This window comes from Lepeophtheirus salmonis, chromosome 3 (genome assembly GCF_016086655.4).
Source record: "Lepeophtheirus salmonis chromosome 3, UVic_Lsal_1.4, whole genome shotgun sequence".
NCBI lineage: Eukaryota > Metazoa > Arthropoda > Copepoda > Siphonostomatoida > Caligidae > Lepeophtheirus > Lepeophtheirus salmonis.
In genome coordinates, this window is record NC_052133.2 from 5472931 (window position 1) to 5491434 (window position 18504).

The window sequence follows — 18504 nt, forward strand, 5'->3', positions numbered from 1 at the left end:
ATGTATATAATACAATATTTCACATACATATTTGAGTCAATTATAGGTCTATTATTCAAATTTTTGGTATGAGTTTAGACACATCAGACTTTTAACCATTGTTTAAAACCTTTATTTGATTTTGAATGACATTCCTTGTATACGGATTTTTAAAAAAAATCTACTTTTCACAGTTTTGTTGATTGCATCCGCGTTCAAATAAAAAAAAAAGAAAATGTAGTGTCATAAACGAAAAAGATTTGGTTTGTTATGATTAAAAATTATCCAATACTCTGAATCTGATTACCCAAAATGAAATGAATCCCCGTAAAGAACAAATACATTTATGCTCTCATAGCTAACACAATTAATAATTATACATCTCTATCTTCTGAGGAAATATACACTGTTTTTATTGTATATTTTCAAAATCTTCCATTCTTCTTTTTTAGTGAGAGGACTGAGCTTTTTTTGGGATTGTAATATGTTTTCATATAATCTATTTTCAAGATTTCAAAATGAGAAGGATCGTCAACTAAAAGCAGAAGTAACTTATTTTAAAATAAATATAATAATATCCTTATCAGATATTTAAAAAAATCAATTGTTGTTGTTTATCGTCTGATATTCATTTTATAACAAACAGAGATAGTTAGATTTTTTGGTTTATACATGGAATAGTTCCCCAAATGTATCAATTTCTTCAAATATTTGATAAATTAAAATTTACATTATGTATGTAATCATGACATAACTATAACTCAAGACAAATTTGAACATATATGTCAATCTCAGAAAATTAAAACTGTTAGTTATTTAGGAAACTTACTTGAATCAAAGTTTGAACAGTTTATAACAATTTTAAATGAGATAATTTACAAAGAATAATAAATTTTATAGCTGAGAAATATACATATCAAAACCAAAACAGAGGAGAAGGTTATCCATGAAGTTTATAGTAACGTGTATGCTATGAATAAACTGTAGTCCTTTTCTATATAGAATAATTGTAGATGATAGCTGGTTTTTTTATGCCAAGCTTTTCATATAAGAGAAAATTTCTGGAGTTTTAAATTTAAAAACAGAGATATCTTCTTATACAAGCAAATATATCAAATCACGGTTTGAGTCATTTCGTTCAGAACATCGAAAATTAACAATAATTTTTCTTGAAGTATGTTATTCTAGAAGCATCGAGTCTATTGGTGAAAAGTTATATGGAGCAGAAGCTGATAGCACACCTACAAGGACGATCATAATTAGCAAGACCACGTTGTCCAAACTACATTTAAATTATTCAATTTCAGCAGAAGAAATTTAATCAATGAATGCAAAAGCATTATATATTTGACAATGAAAGATCTTAAATTTGTTTTCAGTTCAATTTGAATAAAGTTTTAGTTCTAGGATACTTGAGTTAAATTAAATGATTACATAACAATACATATTATGTTAGTTTTGAACTAAATACAATCCTAAAAGTAGTTTGCTTCAAGCAATCATTGTACATAATTGGTATTTGAATTTATTTATCTCTCCTTATCACTTAAAACGCTCACTTTATATGTTAAGAGTGAATCAATGTTTACAATTATTAATTTATGATCACTATTTGTATTCCACTTTATGACCATGACTTGTTCTTTAATGCCGGGAGTGGCGAAGTAACAGGATCTTTTTGTTATATTCAATTCAACACATCCCATAGAGTCTCCATTTAGTATATTCTATCTTATGAAGAATGTTTATAATAATTGATAGACTACCTACCAAATGACAGTCAATACAGTTCAATAACGGAGGGTTGACAATTCTTACTTCAAATAAAATTAAATTTTGCTATGATATCTTAAATAAAACAGGAAAATAATTGAGCAAGGAACTAAAAGGATTATTTATATATATTTTTAGACGACTCCACTTCCTGTATTTATTTCTTATATCATTCATAGATAGCTCTAAAAATACTCATCAGTTTGGAATGTCCCAAAAATAGCATACAAAGACCCACACCTCAATTTCCATTGAACCATCCTTAAATTAAGTTTGCAGGGAATAGAATCAAATTAAATATTTAAAAATAATTTTACTATTTACTTACTTTATAAATTGGTTCAATAAAAAATTATTATATATATTTTTGGGGCTAGAAGAGGAAAAGTATGTACATTAGGATGGTTTGTTTTTCAACTTTTCTCGAATTTCAATCACAGTGTGTTCGAAAAAGTTCTCAATTTCCTACAATTCATCATTACGTAGAAAGTCTAGTTTAAATTTTGAAAAGAGGCAAACTTATCTATTAAGTCACTTAAGATGAAAATAGAGCATTAATAAATATTTTACATTTACTAATTATGATGGACATTATTCTAACCTTTAAAAAATATTTATAAAGTTTTAATCTAACGCTATCTTATGGACAAAAAAAGAGAAAATAATATAAGGAAATTTTGATCTTGCCTTTCTGTAAAAATGGATGTGCACTATAAACAAATCATCAAATTTTCCTAAATTTTTTTTTTTCAGTTCCAAAGGACAATTCTACAAAAAAAACTGTATAAATATATTTTATAGGTTAAAAAATGCCTATTAACATTATTCTATTCAAAATAATTGAAAAGGTATTTTAGTATCTTAATCTATATTCACTAAGTAAAGTAGTTTTTGCCTTTTTTCATAATTGAGAAAACTTTGGTGATGGAGATGTGCGACCTAAAGATGACATTGTAGGACAATACAATTCTGCACAGGTAAATTTTTTACCATATGAAAACTTTTCTGCACTAGCCATAGTCAAAATTCTAAAAAAGTGTCTTCTCAAACCACTCTAATATACATAATTAATGCTCTTTAATATAAAAAATAACTTTTGAAAGAGAATAATTTTCAATACATTGCTGTCAGTCAAATATGAAACTCATTTCAATCATACAAATACTTTGGATTCTCATAGCCACCAATGCTTTGTTTGTTAGAAAAAGACGTAAGTGATACTTTTTTTTCTGAAATAATATTTAATGAGTAACTGTATTTCTAAAATTTGTCAAATCTCATCTGTTTCATTAATTTCAGGTTCACTTTAATTTATATAAGGGGAGGAAAACAGTTTATAGCATTTTGAAAAATTATAGCAATTTTATCGACTATCACGGAGCTTTCTAAGTAATTCAATATTAAAAAAAATAAAAATCAACCTTTGAAAAGTAATTCATGATACCCTTAGCGGATAAAAAAAGTAATCTTTTAGGCAATTAAATTTGGATCAAATGCATCATAGGTTTTGCTTCTTGGTGTAGTTTTGGACCTGTGGTAAAATATAACATAGAAAAATATTAAAAACGTGCTAAGAAATGAAGGTTGTTCAAAGATGTTTCCCGTTCATTGTTCAATGCTTCCCTTGTAGGGCTAAAATATGAACAGAAAAAAAAAAATGAATGATGCTCACTTTCAGCTTGATGAAAAAGCCAGTGACATTCTTTCCCTAAAAAATAAGATTTTTTACTTAAGATATATAATAAAATGCCTTTTTTTAGGGAGAGTATTATCTGTTCTTTTTGAAAGTAACATTTTTCTAGAAAAGGTGGAAGATACATTTTTTAAACAATGAATAATTATTACCATTTTTGTCCATAATTTTGCTACTGTATATAATAATTTAACCGATAAATATAGTTAAATACGGAAAACACAACAAAGTCTAATTAAAAAGCAAATTAAATTTGTATGATTTTCAAATAAAGTTAATTGCTATGCCCATAAATCAAAATAAATAAATAATTGTTAATGAAATAAAATTAACTGTAATTATATATGTAAAATATATGGATGTCAAGGCATGTATCTAATACCAATTAAAATAGCATAAATCATATATATTAGTAAATAATGAAGTGTATCTGTCTGTCTGTCAAACTGTTTGTTTGTTTATGTGCTGGATGAGGACTCATTTTTAGCAACGAGCTCATTAAAAAAGATGAAGAAGAGGGAAGTAAATAGAAAGTAATTAATTTGACTTTAATGAGGTTGAACAACGAGCCTGGGAAGCAAAAGCTCAGCCAGGCAGCGTTTTAGAGACTAGAGTACTCCCTGGCTCATCATATCATATTAAAACAATAATTATCTAGCTTTTATCAATAATTTTTCATACTTGAGGAGAGACCATCTAAGTAATGAGTAGCTACGTGTGGGGCTGCTCATGAAAAACGGAGAGTCACACTCATTATTTCTTGGGCCAATGATCAGGAGCGTCCAGAGGATTATATTTTGGAGGGGGCTTGGTTTTTGTAATTGAAAAAAAAATTCCAAAATTAAAACCTTTAAAAAAAAAATTCAAATGTTAAATTTTCTGATTCTGACCCAAAAAAATCTATTAAAAAACTTCCTCAATTTGGGGGTGTGGATACAGCCCCTTCATGGCAACCCCAGCTGACGCCCTAATGACGTTTCATTAAATGAGCTGTGAGATTAAGGTGGAATAAAAATAAATCCTTGCTCCGTATTTTGCTAGGACATACGCAGAAATTACAACGAGTTCGATACTTAATTTTACTCTGAGTCCAACAATCCTTTATTGGAGAAATATTACATATTATCTTTGAGGAGCTTATTGATCAACACGCTCGGGAAAAGTAATTATATTGAAACCAGTGTACACGAGTTTGATACATTTGTTACTTATATTGACTCCAAGATATTTCCTAAGTCAAATCCATTAGATAATTGTGATTCGACAATGTCTACTAATATATCATCGATGCAAATACATCCAACCAATAAGGAAGGGGGGAAAGACTTTAGTTTGAATCATCTTTATTTATTACATCAGAAAAATACAACACAAAATAAATATCGTGTTCATATTTCCTCAGTATTACTCACATTATTATGGAAAAACAGTTGAGATATAACGATTCTCATAATTGAGAAAATATAATCAAAATATTCATCGATACACATATATTAATCCGGAACATCTTCAGATAAAAAATTCTATAAAAATTATCATAATACCTTATACTTTTTGTGTTGGGTTGTCAAAAACCTCAGGGAAGAGTTTATTTTGGGATTTGAAAAAGATACTATCCGATGGAAAGTTAAGAAATCTTATATAACTGACTTAATTCCCCGGAACTACGTTTTTTCAAAATGTGGGAGTGTAGAACCGTATCCCACCTCCCAAATAATAAATGAATAGCTGTGTACCACCTTTAAAAAAAACAATAACAATCTATGAGTGCATGATGACTGATTATATTAAAATTAGTATAAAATTTCCTCTCCCTACATGCTCCACCATAATTTTAACATTTCCTGATTTTTTGGCAGCTAGCACGACCCCCCCTTTAAATGTACAACTTCCAGTTTGAAAACCTCTCCTCTAAACTTCTCAACAGTTATAGATATACTTTTTATTTGAAATAGGTACAAACGAAATAGAACTAAACAATTTTTTACCAGCGCTGATGAAGGAAATCTCACTAAATGCATCAGTGATGATCATAGAGTTGGACGAATTTTTAGATGTTAATACAAACGAACTGGCAAATGTGTTTCAAGAGAAGAATGATAGGTAATGTCTATGGAGTATGTACTTTTCCTTAAACTCCTTTCATCTCTCTTAGTCCTGTTTTGGTGAGCTTATCCATTGATCATTGGCTCAAGCATTTGAACCAAAAGTGGACTCAAGCACACATATCACTAATTTTTGGAAGATTTAATTCCTTAAAAGATTTTTTAAAAGAGGTACGTAACAAAAAATGAAGAGAAATATTGTTTTTTTTTCCTTCTATTTTTCTATTCGTGCAGATTTGGGACAAATCATTGTGTAGTAATTGTCAAAAGTATGTTTTCATCACAGACGAAGACTCATTAAAATTAATCATTGGGGAAAGAAAAATCCAAGATGTCTTTCATTTAATCATTATTAGTATGAATGAACAAAGGGATGAGGTATGTCTTTGTAAATATGGAGGCTCTGACAATTTTGCAGTTAAATTCATAACCAATGCAATTATTTTTTTAAAATGTGAACTAAACGAGGGCAAAAAATTTCAATATGCGGGCGTTCTAATATATCGATACACATGCATCATCTAGTTTTAATTTTAAAATGATTTGATATCTCTAAATAAAAAGTTATGAAGTTTTCACATCGAAACAATGATGAAAATCACAGACTTAATTGCCCTTATAAACTATCACCTATCCCTCCCAGTTTTCTTAAATGATCTATTTTTAGTTACCTTGTCATCTCTAGGACCAAGGATAGCTTCTGAGATCAAGACTGTTATTAATTAATCAATTAAAGATTGGAACTTATCCATAAGCCAAATCAGGATAATCGTGTAGAAGGCTAAAAAAGAAGATGGATACCATTAATTACTTCACGTCAAAGAAAAAAATAAGAGAATGATATATACAAATATAGATATCCCAAAGGCAAAATTCGGTCTAGTTCCGTCCCAAAAACAAATTGGTCTAGACCTATTTTACAGATAAATTGTTTATAACATGACATCATATGTTTTTTCAAATACAATGACGTCATTTAAACAGAGATAGCTCGGATTAATTTTTGATCCCGCCGTCTCTTATATGTATACAGTATTTGTTCTAGAACTTATCGTGTACTTTTGAGATTAAAAAAAAAAAAAAGGAGTCCATGGTCACATAGTGCTTTCCGTACCAAAAAATTGGTCTAGAAAAAACTGCTTGAGACCGAACCGAAAAAAAATTCGGTGCTGGACCGAGTCTCAACACTAGTGATTACATCCAAAAAATAATATTCATATTTCATGTTCGAATCTAAATTAATAAATTAGTTATTGACTTATACGGATATTGAATTTTATTAATTTCGGATAATAAAAGTCGAGTAATTAGTTGCTAAAAATATTAATTAATCCAACTTAAAGATATCCACCATGTAGCTAAGCGAAGACCACATAATAAATATAGCAACACGACAGCTAGTTTGTCTGCTGAGGCGTATTGAGTATATTTGAATATTACTCTATAACCTACTATATGTACAACTTTCATAAATTCATCCTTTTAATAAAACTGCGATTTTATTTAACCCAAATTATGTCAAATTGCTTCAAATCTTTTTAGTATGCTCCTGAAACATCCTTAAGAACAAATGATACTTTTTGCTGTTGTCAAATATATATTTATTTAGTAAATTTTGCAATTTTTAATTATGTTTTGGTGAATATTATTAATTTGTTTGGCTTTTTCTTTTGCTTTTGCTATACCCTTTCTAACAATTTAAAATATACACGATGCTACTAATGAAATATTCCCTTTTATTCTATGTATCACACTGAATCTCATCCAACTTAAACCTAAAATTTGTTAAACGTGATTAATATTCTATGTAATTTTTTATCAAAAATGAAATTATAATGTTTAACTGTAGTTTCTGCACATTGTCAGTGTACCGTAAACTGATATACTCTTTAAAATCATAATCTGAAAATTTTTTCATTTATTAAAGGGTATTTTCAACTTGTATGAGGTCGATCCAAGCCAGAGGGGTCAATTTTTTAAATTTGGAATTTGGCGTAGGGGACTTACAAGTATGTATAATATTTAAATTGAAAAGATGTTATTCAAATCAGGAGATTTGATATTTTTTCAAGAGGTATCCAGAGTGATTTTTCGAAACAAGTTTCTAGACTTTAAACGTAAAGTGATAAAGTGTGCTCTAATGCCACTCTTTCCCAATGTCAACATCCTTTCTGAAAACATACCAAACCATATGAAAGTTGATGGGATTGATTATGACATTATTTCAAATATTGGGGAAAAATTAAACTTCCAAATTAAGTAAGTCCAGTTATATGATAAATCATTAAATTTTTTATTTATATGAAATATATTTCATAATGGTTGAATAACATTGACAGATTTTACCTTAGGCATTGACTTTCAATGTTTATTTGTTTGTTTTCTGTTCAATAACTCATTGTAAATATGATTCAAAAAACCTACATTCTAGAATGTAGGAATCCCAACATTTTGACGTCCCGTCTTAAATCTTGTATCCAAATCGGATTTAAAAGTTGCCCCATTGAACAATCTTGGTTAAAATACTTCTTCTTAGATGTCTGCATTGTGACGTCACCATATGTCAATATCGACCATCAAGGATTCAAGGTTTATAAAAATAATAAGTACTTCAATTCGCCGTAAATTAAGAATAATAATGACTTCAATTAGACCTAAATTAAGAATAATTGCAAACTATTACTGCATTTCAGCAATTCTTAAAGTTAAAAAAAAATAATTTAATTGGTAAACTAAAAAAGGTTCTTTAAAGTAATATAAGTGAAAATAATGGATGGTAGAGGTGGTTTAAATACTTGGACAATCTTCAAGAACCGGTAACTGGGTTCGATTTTTAGAACCTTTAAGGACTGATATACACTTTTCCATAATGTTGCTTTACGGTTTTAAACTTTTCAAATGCAAAAATTTATATAAAAAGTATAATTTGAAGAGAAAGTGAGATACTTTTTTTTTTTTAATGTTTTATGTTTATGGTAGAATTAATATTTAATTTGTTTTTATCTCAATATTTAAATATGACATTAACGGCTGAATCACAAGTTACACTGATAAAAATTACTATCTACAATTTCCCTGCAGATTGGGGTCCCAAAAAAATTTAAATAATATATTTAGCTATAATTTTTATTTATATGTTCTCCTTCACAAGCAATAAAATCCTCGATACGCCGGCGAACAGATTGGCAGTTCTTGACGATGAAGGACGTTTCCATGGTGAGCCACACTCTCATGACGGCCGCACGAAGCGTAAATGAAGATTTGACTCATATTTTTAAATTATAGACTTGTGTCCAGAAAAATAATGATTGTCACTCACTAGATAACAACCTTTTATTTTATTATTCAATAGATTTATAAAATCCATCGATGGGAATTATGGAACATTAAATGTAACAAACAAACAGTATAATGGAATAATTGGAATGGCTCAAAGACAGGTAAATTAAAAATTGTTTATTCGACATGGAATAAACCAAAGCTTTCACCACAACTTGATAAAATTTATTGTACATTAGAAACTTTTTTTTTTCAATCATCAATTTTTTTTTTTTGCAATCAAATGATTCATTCATGAGATCCTTCATTTTTACCATTTTTGATATAATTTTTTTCTGTAAATTGTCATATTTTTTCAACCTGTAGTTAGTTTCAACAGACAAAGTATTTTTGAAGCGTAAAAATGTGTGTTTAAGGTAAATCCTTTTTCTATTTGTATGGGCTTTTTTTAAATTTCTTCATTCTGTATATATTTACAAATTCTTTTCCACGCGGGCTCCCAATCAAGAGCAGGGTTCGGAAATTGTTTCAACCCTTAAAACTGGACCCAGAAATGACCCGTTCTATTATAAGTTGTATATATTTTTTGTATAATAATCAATAATTTTTCTATTTCAGGAAGTTGACGTTTCAATTGGAGGTGTGGTTCAAATCTACGAAAGGTTTGGATTTATAGATTTTTCATCTTTGACTTCTCAAACTGAAGTATCCTTTTTGATTCGTAAACCTGGTTCACTTCCAAGATGGATTGCCTTTTTTTTCTCCATTTGAGGTAACTAAACGAATAAATTTCAGCAATATAATATCTGGATTAGAGTTGTAAATCAAATCAAAAAAATAACAAGTTAATCCTGAAATGGTGTGGATTACTTTATAGTTCTGAACATAGAGATTTACACCCCACGAATGAAGGAATAATGATGAAACCTTAGAAAAATATGTAAAAAAAGCACAACAACTTTTCAGATTACCAAATACAAAAAAAAAATGCACATCAATAATTTTCTTATAATACTTACCTACATATTTATTTTGCAGTTATCAGTATGGACTGGCTTATTAATAATTTTAATCGTTTACATATCCGCCAGCTTCATTCTCATATCCATGACATCAAGATCTAAAAAAGAAACGGCATTAGCATACATTTTATTAAATATATGGGCATCATTTATGAATCAAGGCATTACACACCCTCAACGATCATCACTCCGAATTCTTCGGGCAGCTTGGTTCTTATTTTCATTATGCATTGTGTCCAGTAAGGTTCATATTATCTACAATTAAGTAAGATGCATGTGGGGAGAGTTGCAACACTTTTTATTTTAATTCGGCTCAAATACTCGGAATTTGTTTTCACTTAAACATTACAAATCTTGACGTAGTATGACACAATGTCTGTCCGCTGTTTTTTAAAATATATTTACAAATTATACAAGGCAGTTGTTTCCGCCAAATAAACCAACTACAGAGACAGTCACAATAGTTGTTGTGGACGTTTACAAAAAGCAACAAAAAAAACCATAGTTTGAGTCATAAATTAAGAAAATTAGACTTAATAGTATTAAAATTGTACGAGGGTTCGAAAAGTCTTGGAATGTTATTAAAATAAAAAGTTAAGAGGTTTCGTAGGCATTTTTTTGTTAACATACGGTTCAAAAAATTTGACGAGATAGTTTTAGAAGTGAGGTCACCTGTTTAGGTTAGATTAAATACTCTTAAGTGGAAAATGTAAGGCAAAAGAAAAAATCTTCATTAATGATACTGTTATTAACAGGAAAGATGATAGATATTAATTCCTTGATAAAGGGATTGCAAGAGAGAAACCACTTATAAAACTATCTTGTCCAAACGTTCAAGCCTAATATTTATAAAAAAAATGCCAAAGAAACCTCTTAAATTTCCCTGTTAATAACATTCAAATTATTTTTGAACCATTTTACTTTATAAAGAAGGATATAAATATATCACAAAGGTCCCGGAGTTAGCAATATTGATTTTACTATCAAATTATGGTTTTAACTTTACTGTATTTTTAAAATAAATAAATCTTAAAATAATAAAGGTTGAAATTATCTGGCCTAGCTTTACATTTTCCTCTGTATTATACTTTGTCAAGGAATAAGCGTGCAATACAAAAAATTCACAACTGTATTAGGCTGTGAAGTACCATTTGAAACCATTGGTAATACTGAAGTTTTATCCTGTTTCAACTCTTGGATGTAAATATTCTCATTTATACGAATTTATGAATTAAAAACTATCGTAACCATTTTATTTCACAAACAAAAGTTTTAATCTTCCATCAACGATTGGTTACAAATACTCGAATCTTGATCTAAACTAACCGCACAAATTTGGAATTCTTTGACAACGGGGAATCCAATAGCAACAATTATAGAACTATTTTAAATTAGCTTGTTATTCGCATTAAAATAATTTAAAAAATTATAATTTAACAAAACACTAATTAATGAGTGATCATGTTTCTCTATCTTGACAACTGACCAAAAATGAAAACAAACGGAAATGCATTCTATTAGTCACCTACCTCACCTTTTGTTTGAGGAGGGCAAAAACTCAGCCGTGATCCACGCATTCGTTATCTGGGTGAGGTCAAAGTTGGTTCCAATTGTAGTGCACGACCCTGAATATAATTATAATTTAAATTTGAAGCTCTAAAAAGGGACTGTTATTATCTTTCTATGTTTCAACAGCTGTCATTAGTCCCCCATAGACTATGTTGCACCTAATCTTCAAGGATTGTTTCTTATTTAGGTTATGCCGGCAGCCTCTTTTCATGGTTAACTGTACCTAAATATGAGCCATCAATTGATTCACTTGAGCAGCTCTTAAATTCTTCGCTGAAAATTATAACTCTAAAAGGAACTTACCACAATGACATATTCAAAGTATGTATAGGTCATTCTATAAGGCATTTTATTTTGTTCATTTTTTGTAAGTAGAACTCTGAGGATCCATTGTTTCAAAGGACTTATACACGAATTTATAGAGGTCCAACCCTATGTACAAGTTTTTCAGAGTGTTTTCATTTCATTAATAACAATATAGGGTAAGACTTTCATTCTGTAATAGGTATTTGATTTCTTTAAACATTAAAAAGATATACATAATTATACATCAATAGTTACAGTTTTATCTTCGAGATAGATGTCCTGGAATCCTTTATTTCCACGTTTCCTACACATCATGGAAGACAAATTAAAGTACGAATGGCGAAAGAAGGGTTCTATGAAATTCAATGTGCAACAGTCTTTCGCAAAAATCATCCCTTGAGATATGAATACAATAACTAGTAAAATATTTTTATAAAAAACATATGTGATTCGTCAACACAAAAACAAGTTTTATTATTTGTTTTTCAAACTTGAATCCGCATTAAATTTGTATTTTTCGACGAATTAATTATCTTCACTTATTTATAAGCAAATTATATTTAATTATTCCTTAAGGTGGGCAGAAAGGTCACATCAGTTGACAATAAAAGGAGAATAGATGAATTGGTTTTATTTGTTAGGTCATATGAGGTCCAAATTTTGTTTAGTAAATTAAATAAATGTTTATAACTATGGTTAAAACTCTTGGATATCTCATCTCATCCCAGATATTTGAATACACAGCCTTTAACTCTTTAGTGTCGATGGTATGTTTGAACACACCATTATTTAAACTAGTTTAAACATTAAATACTTTCTTGAATATATTTTTTACTAACGACGCTCATGATGATCTATCGTTTTTAATTTTTCTAATTATGAAGTACTTTAAAAATTAAAATTTGTTTGACACCTCTTCATTAAGTAATAAGAATACTTACTTAATTTTTTTTAAGTGACTTCAATTTATTAGCAATGGGACGATTAATCGGAATCGGAGAATTGTTTTTTTGTCTGGAATCGAGATCGAGGAAACAATGTTAAATTTGTGATTATGATTCTTATGTATTACTGCTTATTATCGGTATTTAACTATTATTTACTTTATGGGAATACGTTTGGTAAAGAGATCTCGGAAAGGTTGTCATTGCAAAATTTGCCTTTGGAAAGTTTGCCATAAAGATTATTCACCCTGGGAAAATGTCCTTGGGAGAAGCTCGCTGGAAAAAGTAATTAATTGCCTTCCTTTATTTTATATAAATATTATTTGCATTAAATAAAGGAAGAAGATTTTTTTTTTATCCGTTGCAATTCATAGAATTTTATAAAGAGATGTTATTTTTTGAACTATCAAACTAAGGGTTTTAATTTACTGCAATATGTCTATGAAAGATTGGACTGTTCATAGGTGTATGACATTAAAAAAAGTGCATTTGTGTTCAAGATTGTTTTTGAGTCAACATATCATATACCTATAATAATGAAAAAACTATTTCAGTTAACCATTTTTCCTAACATTAAATAGCATTTTAAAGATTCAACAATCTGGATTGGAAATTTTTTGGAGGAGTCGATACCTTTTTAAGAAAAAACTTGATAATTCTGTGATAGATTTGGATGTGAGTGATGACTTTTATTTTGGGTTATTAACAAATTTGAAAATTTTATTTTGCAGAAACATTTTAAACAGATTTTGACAAGTGGGGATGAAAATGATAAGATGGGACAACAGCCTTTGTCAATAGAACATTTTCAGGGTGCATATATGTTGTACGCATTTGGAATGACATGTAGTTTGATTGTTTTTTTACTAGAAAAAAAAACAAAAACTAACACCTACGCCATGAAATACTAACATGTTTTCAAAGTATCTTTTAAACAAGAATTCAAGGGATTGTTATAATATCTTGCTGTGAATATATGCTGCTTTAATTAAAATTTGTTGTTTCTTTTTTTACATGTAATGCTTATTTTAATGTCTCAATTTTAAGAGTATTTTAAGTTTCAAGTATAATAAACTTTATTAAAAATAGTATTTTATAAAAAAAAAAAAAACCTTGCGTATCAAAAATAAAGGAAATGGTTACAAATATTCACTTTGGTGAATGTATTAATTTGATTGTACCAGAAAGTTCAACAGGTTTACTTTTAAAAATTTACGTATTTTTTAGTTTAACAGCTTTTTTTATGGTTTTAAAGGATAATTGTAGCCTGTCAACACAAAAGCAAGCTAGAATGATTTTCCCCCCTAAATGGTGTCCGGATTACATTTGTACTCTTTAATCAATTATAGTGAATTTTTATCAACAAATTATCTTTATTTACTTTGTATGTGTCGTAAATTCCACTGAAGTACACACAGTTGATATTCACAGTAAAAGAATGAAAAATTGATAGATTTTATTTGAATAGCCATATCAGGTTCAATATAAGTATTTTAAATGAAATAGAGGTTCTGAACAATAGCTAAAATTCTTCAGTATCCTAAAAAATTATATAAATTTGAATTCAAAGCATATCATTGACTCAAATAAGTTTTTAAAATATTTGACTGTATGCACAGTTGAGTCCAAAACTAACACTGACAAAAATACCAAGAAAACATAATTAAATGTTCCTTCTGGATCTACAAACTCATTTAAAATATGCCTAGTCATTCAAAAACTACTCTCAACTAAAAAAAAAAAAAGATATAATAATTTATTCATTTTTTGAAGTGTATTAAAAAAATATCATTTTTTGCGTTTCATAAGTAGTCATACCCAAAGAGCAAAATGACTTTTGTGACCACACCTCTGGCTTTCTTCAAATATTGAATACGCTTGGGATAAGTCCTTACCAAATTAAGGCAAACACTGGGATCGATTTTAACCCACTCTTCTTGACATAATTTTGAAAGGCCATCAAGATTTGTTGGATGCCTTTTCCACAATGTTTTTTTTTTTCAATGTGTAGTCCATAGATTCTCAATAGGATTAAGGACCGGATTTTGTACTGGCCAGTCTATGAACCTAACCTTATACCTATTGAACCATTCTTGAATTTTTTCGGATGTCTGCTTTGGGTCATTGTCTTGCTGGAACCACCAATGTCTTCCAAGCTTAAGCATCTTTGCAGATTCGTCTATCCAAAGTTCCAGTCGCTTTCAACCACTGAATTTGAGAGCTCTTGTCGGATACTTGGCAACCTCTCCGACTGCAAATTCCACTTATCAACCTGCAAGTAAATTTTGACCGACCCCCCAACTTATCATGAACAACCATCTAAATATAGGCATACTACTCCACCATGACTTATGTAGCAATAGCTGTTTGGCCCTCTTCTGTAGCTGTTTGGCCCCTACTCTCCAAAAGGTTGCCGACTCCTGCTTTAAACTATAGTATAGTTGTTCCAAAATATATTATAACAAAGTTTAAATTCTACGGAAACGAGCCTTGAATCCAAATATTCACTTATATTCAGACATAAGATGATAAAATATAAAGTATTAATTGTTTTTGCCGATTCTTTATTTTCTAAATTAATATTTTTTAAATTCTAAAGTAACTATCAATTATTGATATAAAATAATTTTCTTTTTTAACAATATTACATAGTTTATCTATTATAATGATTATAGATAAGTGTGTATGTCTGTCTTTTTGTCTGCCAAGGACTCATGTTTGATTGTGCACTTAATATCTTAGAAATGTGGGATAACTTGATCCAAAAAAACAACAACAATATAGTAAAGAAGGCGTGTGATGCTTAGTGCGACATGCTAAAAAAATAATTTCAGTCAATTATACCTTGGATGCTTAGTTTATATTAAAATGGGGTTATATGTCTTGATGCAAGACGGAAGTACTAAATATAATGCTTAAAAAAAGTATTTTAGTATTTGTGTATTTAAATTTAAATATATATTTTTTATTTGATCTTTTTAATTTTCGAAGAAAAGGATTTTAATTTTCAAATAAATCTTTAAAATTAAACTTGGGCAAAATTATTCATAATTATAAAAAATTATTAAACGCCTTTAAAAACTTTGTGTTATAGTTTGACATTTAACTCTGAGCAATGTCAGATAACCCAATAGTACAGGGTTTTCCAATAAGAGTTTTTATTTTGATGTTCAAAGAAAAATTGCATTTTTCTAGACAAATGATCGGATTATTATTTTAATGTATAAAGAGAAAGGTTTTCCATTAATAATGAAAAACAATATCAGGCAAATGGCTGCCACAGCTACACTTACAGGATCGTATCCTTCTTATGAAATTTTCCATCCCCAAATCGCAAAGTGGTCGTTGTATACCATCGATAGCTTCAAGAATTCCTTTTTGAAGGTATTATATCGACACTGGACTGTTGGCGTAGACTTCATCTTTTATATGACCCCAAAGAAAGAAGTTACAAGGTTTTTAACAACGAGATCTCGGTGGCTAATTGTGATCACATCTTCGAGAGATAACACGGTACGGAAACTTTTCCGGTAAAAGAGCGATGGTTTCCTTGCTTCTGTGGTAAGTAGCACCATCTTGTTAAAATTAAACGTTTTGCAGATCAATAAATCCAATTCCAGCCATAAAAAGTCATTAATCATCTCTCGATAGCGCAATCAACTAATTCATCGTAACTGTTGCTCCAGCCTCATTTTCGAAAAAGTAAGGTCTAATTATCCTGCCAGACCATAAACCGCAACAAACAGTTACACGTTGTGGATTGAGAGGATTTTCAAAAATAAATCTTGGATTTTCTGAGCCCTAAATACTACAGTTTTACTTGTTGACGTAGCCATCGAGGTGGAAATTGTCCTCATCAGTCAAGATGATTTTTATTAATTTTTTTAAAAATTGAATTTCATTACGTTGTTGAAGCGTGTATCATTCCATTTTTATTAATGGCGTAGGTTGTACTTGTCAAATGTAAACAAATTAGACTTTCAAAAGTGACCTCTCCCGAAATAGTGAGCAATTCAAAATTACAGCTCTTATTGGAAAACCCTTATCATAATATTATAAATCTGAAAAAATCCTCGTTTTTCACATTTCGGTTTTTAGTTCATAAATATTTGAAACAAAGTTTTTTTGTTTAATATATGGATAGTGTATTTTGAAAAAATATAATAATAAATTACAAAAAACAATGTTTAAACAAATTATTCTAAAATAATTTATATAAATAAACAGCATACTAATCATCCAGACGGACCCACATGTAAAAAGTAGGAAAATGAAAGGATGAAATATATGCCGGAAATAAGTTAGGATATTTTAATTGGAGAGGGATGAACCATACAAGGATGTTATTACCGTAACAATATAGAGTCTGGCTAGGGGTTTTTGTCCTACGTCTCATCCAAATTTCGCCAATATATACATATGTAATATGTAGAGCATTAGTCCGCTCAAAAAATCCTGAGCGGGCTTTCGCTCAGTTAAAATGAGTGACCCCGATTTCTTCGCTCGTATAGCTATATTTAATATTGACAACTCTTTATGCTAGCAATTAAATTCAACATGTTTCAAGTTCAAGTGTGCTGCACAATTTGTGACAACCATACATTATTTGCAATAGCTCAGAATAGTCAAAATAATTAGTTTAATAGGTGTGTCAGTAAAATTTTATTTGTCTTTTTGTTAACCTTGGGTACAAAAGGTTTGGGGCACAATGTATTTACGAGGTTTCGTGCACGATCACACAGTTAAGCCTGATAATTAGCTTCAGCTTGAACAAAGATTCATCACGTTTATTTATGTTTGTGTGAGATTTTGGGATCTTATGTCGATTCAATACATAAACAAATAAGAAAATCGTATTTCAGCTGGGAAAATTCGATTACAAAATATATAGATTTTGTTATCTCCAGAAAGGAAGGAACTGGCAGTGTTTTTTAGGGAAATGATATCCCTAAATATTATTAGAGTGGACAGGTACATGTAAGGGAAACTCTTCTATCAAAACAGGATTGAGTCCCAGGTACAGCCTGTAAAAAAAGACAAAACTTCAACCGTCTATTCTTGCAATCTTTAAAATTATTCATTATCCCTCAATTTTTTTGATATTATGTCATGAGAGTTAGAAATTAAATTTTTAATTGAATAAATATGAAGTTAAAAAATAACCTAATTTACTTTTTAAATATTAAATACTTCAATGAATTTTACACTATACAAAAGATGGGCAGAAGTATTTACACTACACCTTAAAGCTCCATAATTTTATATATTTCTTACTTATTTATTTTTGCTCTTGGACCTTCATTTTGAAGACTGGGAGTTAAAAGGTTGGAGTAAATGTTTTTTATATTTGTTGCGCTACTTAGAAATAATAACAATAATTAAAAAAAATAAAAGCACCCCATAAAGATGTACATCAAAAACAAAACCAGAGTAAATAATTCTGCCCTCCTTTGTAAGCTTAAATAATATTTTTAGGAAATAATACATTTAAATAATTAATTATAATTAAATGTGCCAATAATCAAGACATGTGTTGTTGCACAATATCGTGCATACTTCCACTTTTTTTAATTTTGGTTAAACGGGAGCTCTCGTTGTCTTTTATTCAAATAAAGTAGGAATGTCATTATGTACGAAAAGCCACCGTCCCTTTGGAGAAACATTGACTCTTCAGTGAGATTAAAGCGAATAATTTAACTATGAATCATTAGAATAAGGAGGCCAGTGACGTCCTTATGAAACAACCCATTAATTTAATTTTCATAGAAAAATACTTTATTATATTACTTGTTAAACTTTTGAGCTCTTGGTTGGATTCAAATTCTCACGTTTGA

The 18504-nt window shown here is 29.3% G+C and overlaps 1 protein-coding gene across 1 annotated transcript; it reads left to right on the top strand.

Annotated features, from left to right (window-relative positions):
- The first annotated feature begins 5388 nt into the window (after positions 1-5388).
- LOC121115437 (uncharacterized) lies at positions 5389-10095 on the top strand. Its single transcript, XM_071886921.1, has 7 exons — positions 5389-5548; positions 5601-5721; positions 5785-5928; positions 7478-7559; positions 7623-7809; positions 7902-9601; positions 9868-10095. Exons 1-6 carry the CDS (start codon positions 5442-5444, stop codon positions 7906-7908), a joined length of 648 nt encoding a protein of 215 aa, XP_071743022.1. The 5' UTR covers positions 5389-5441; the 3' UTR covers positions 7909-9601; positions 9868-10095.
- Positions 10096-18504: the final 8409 nt, after the last annotated feature.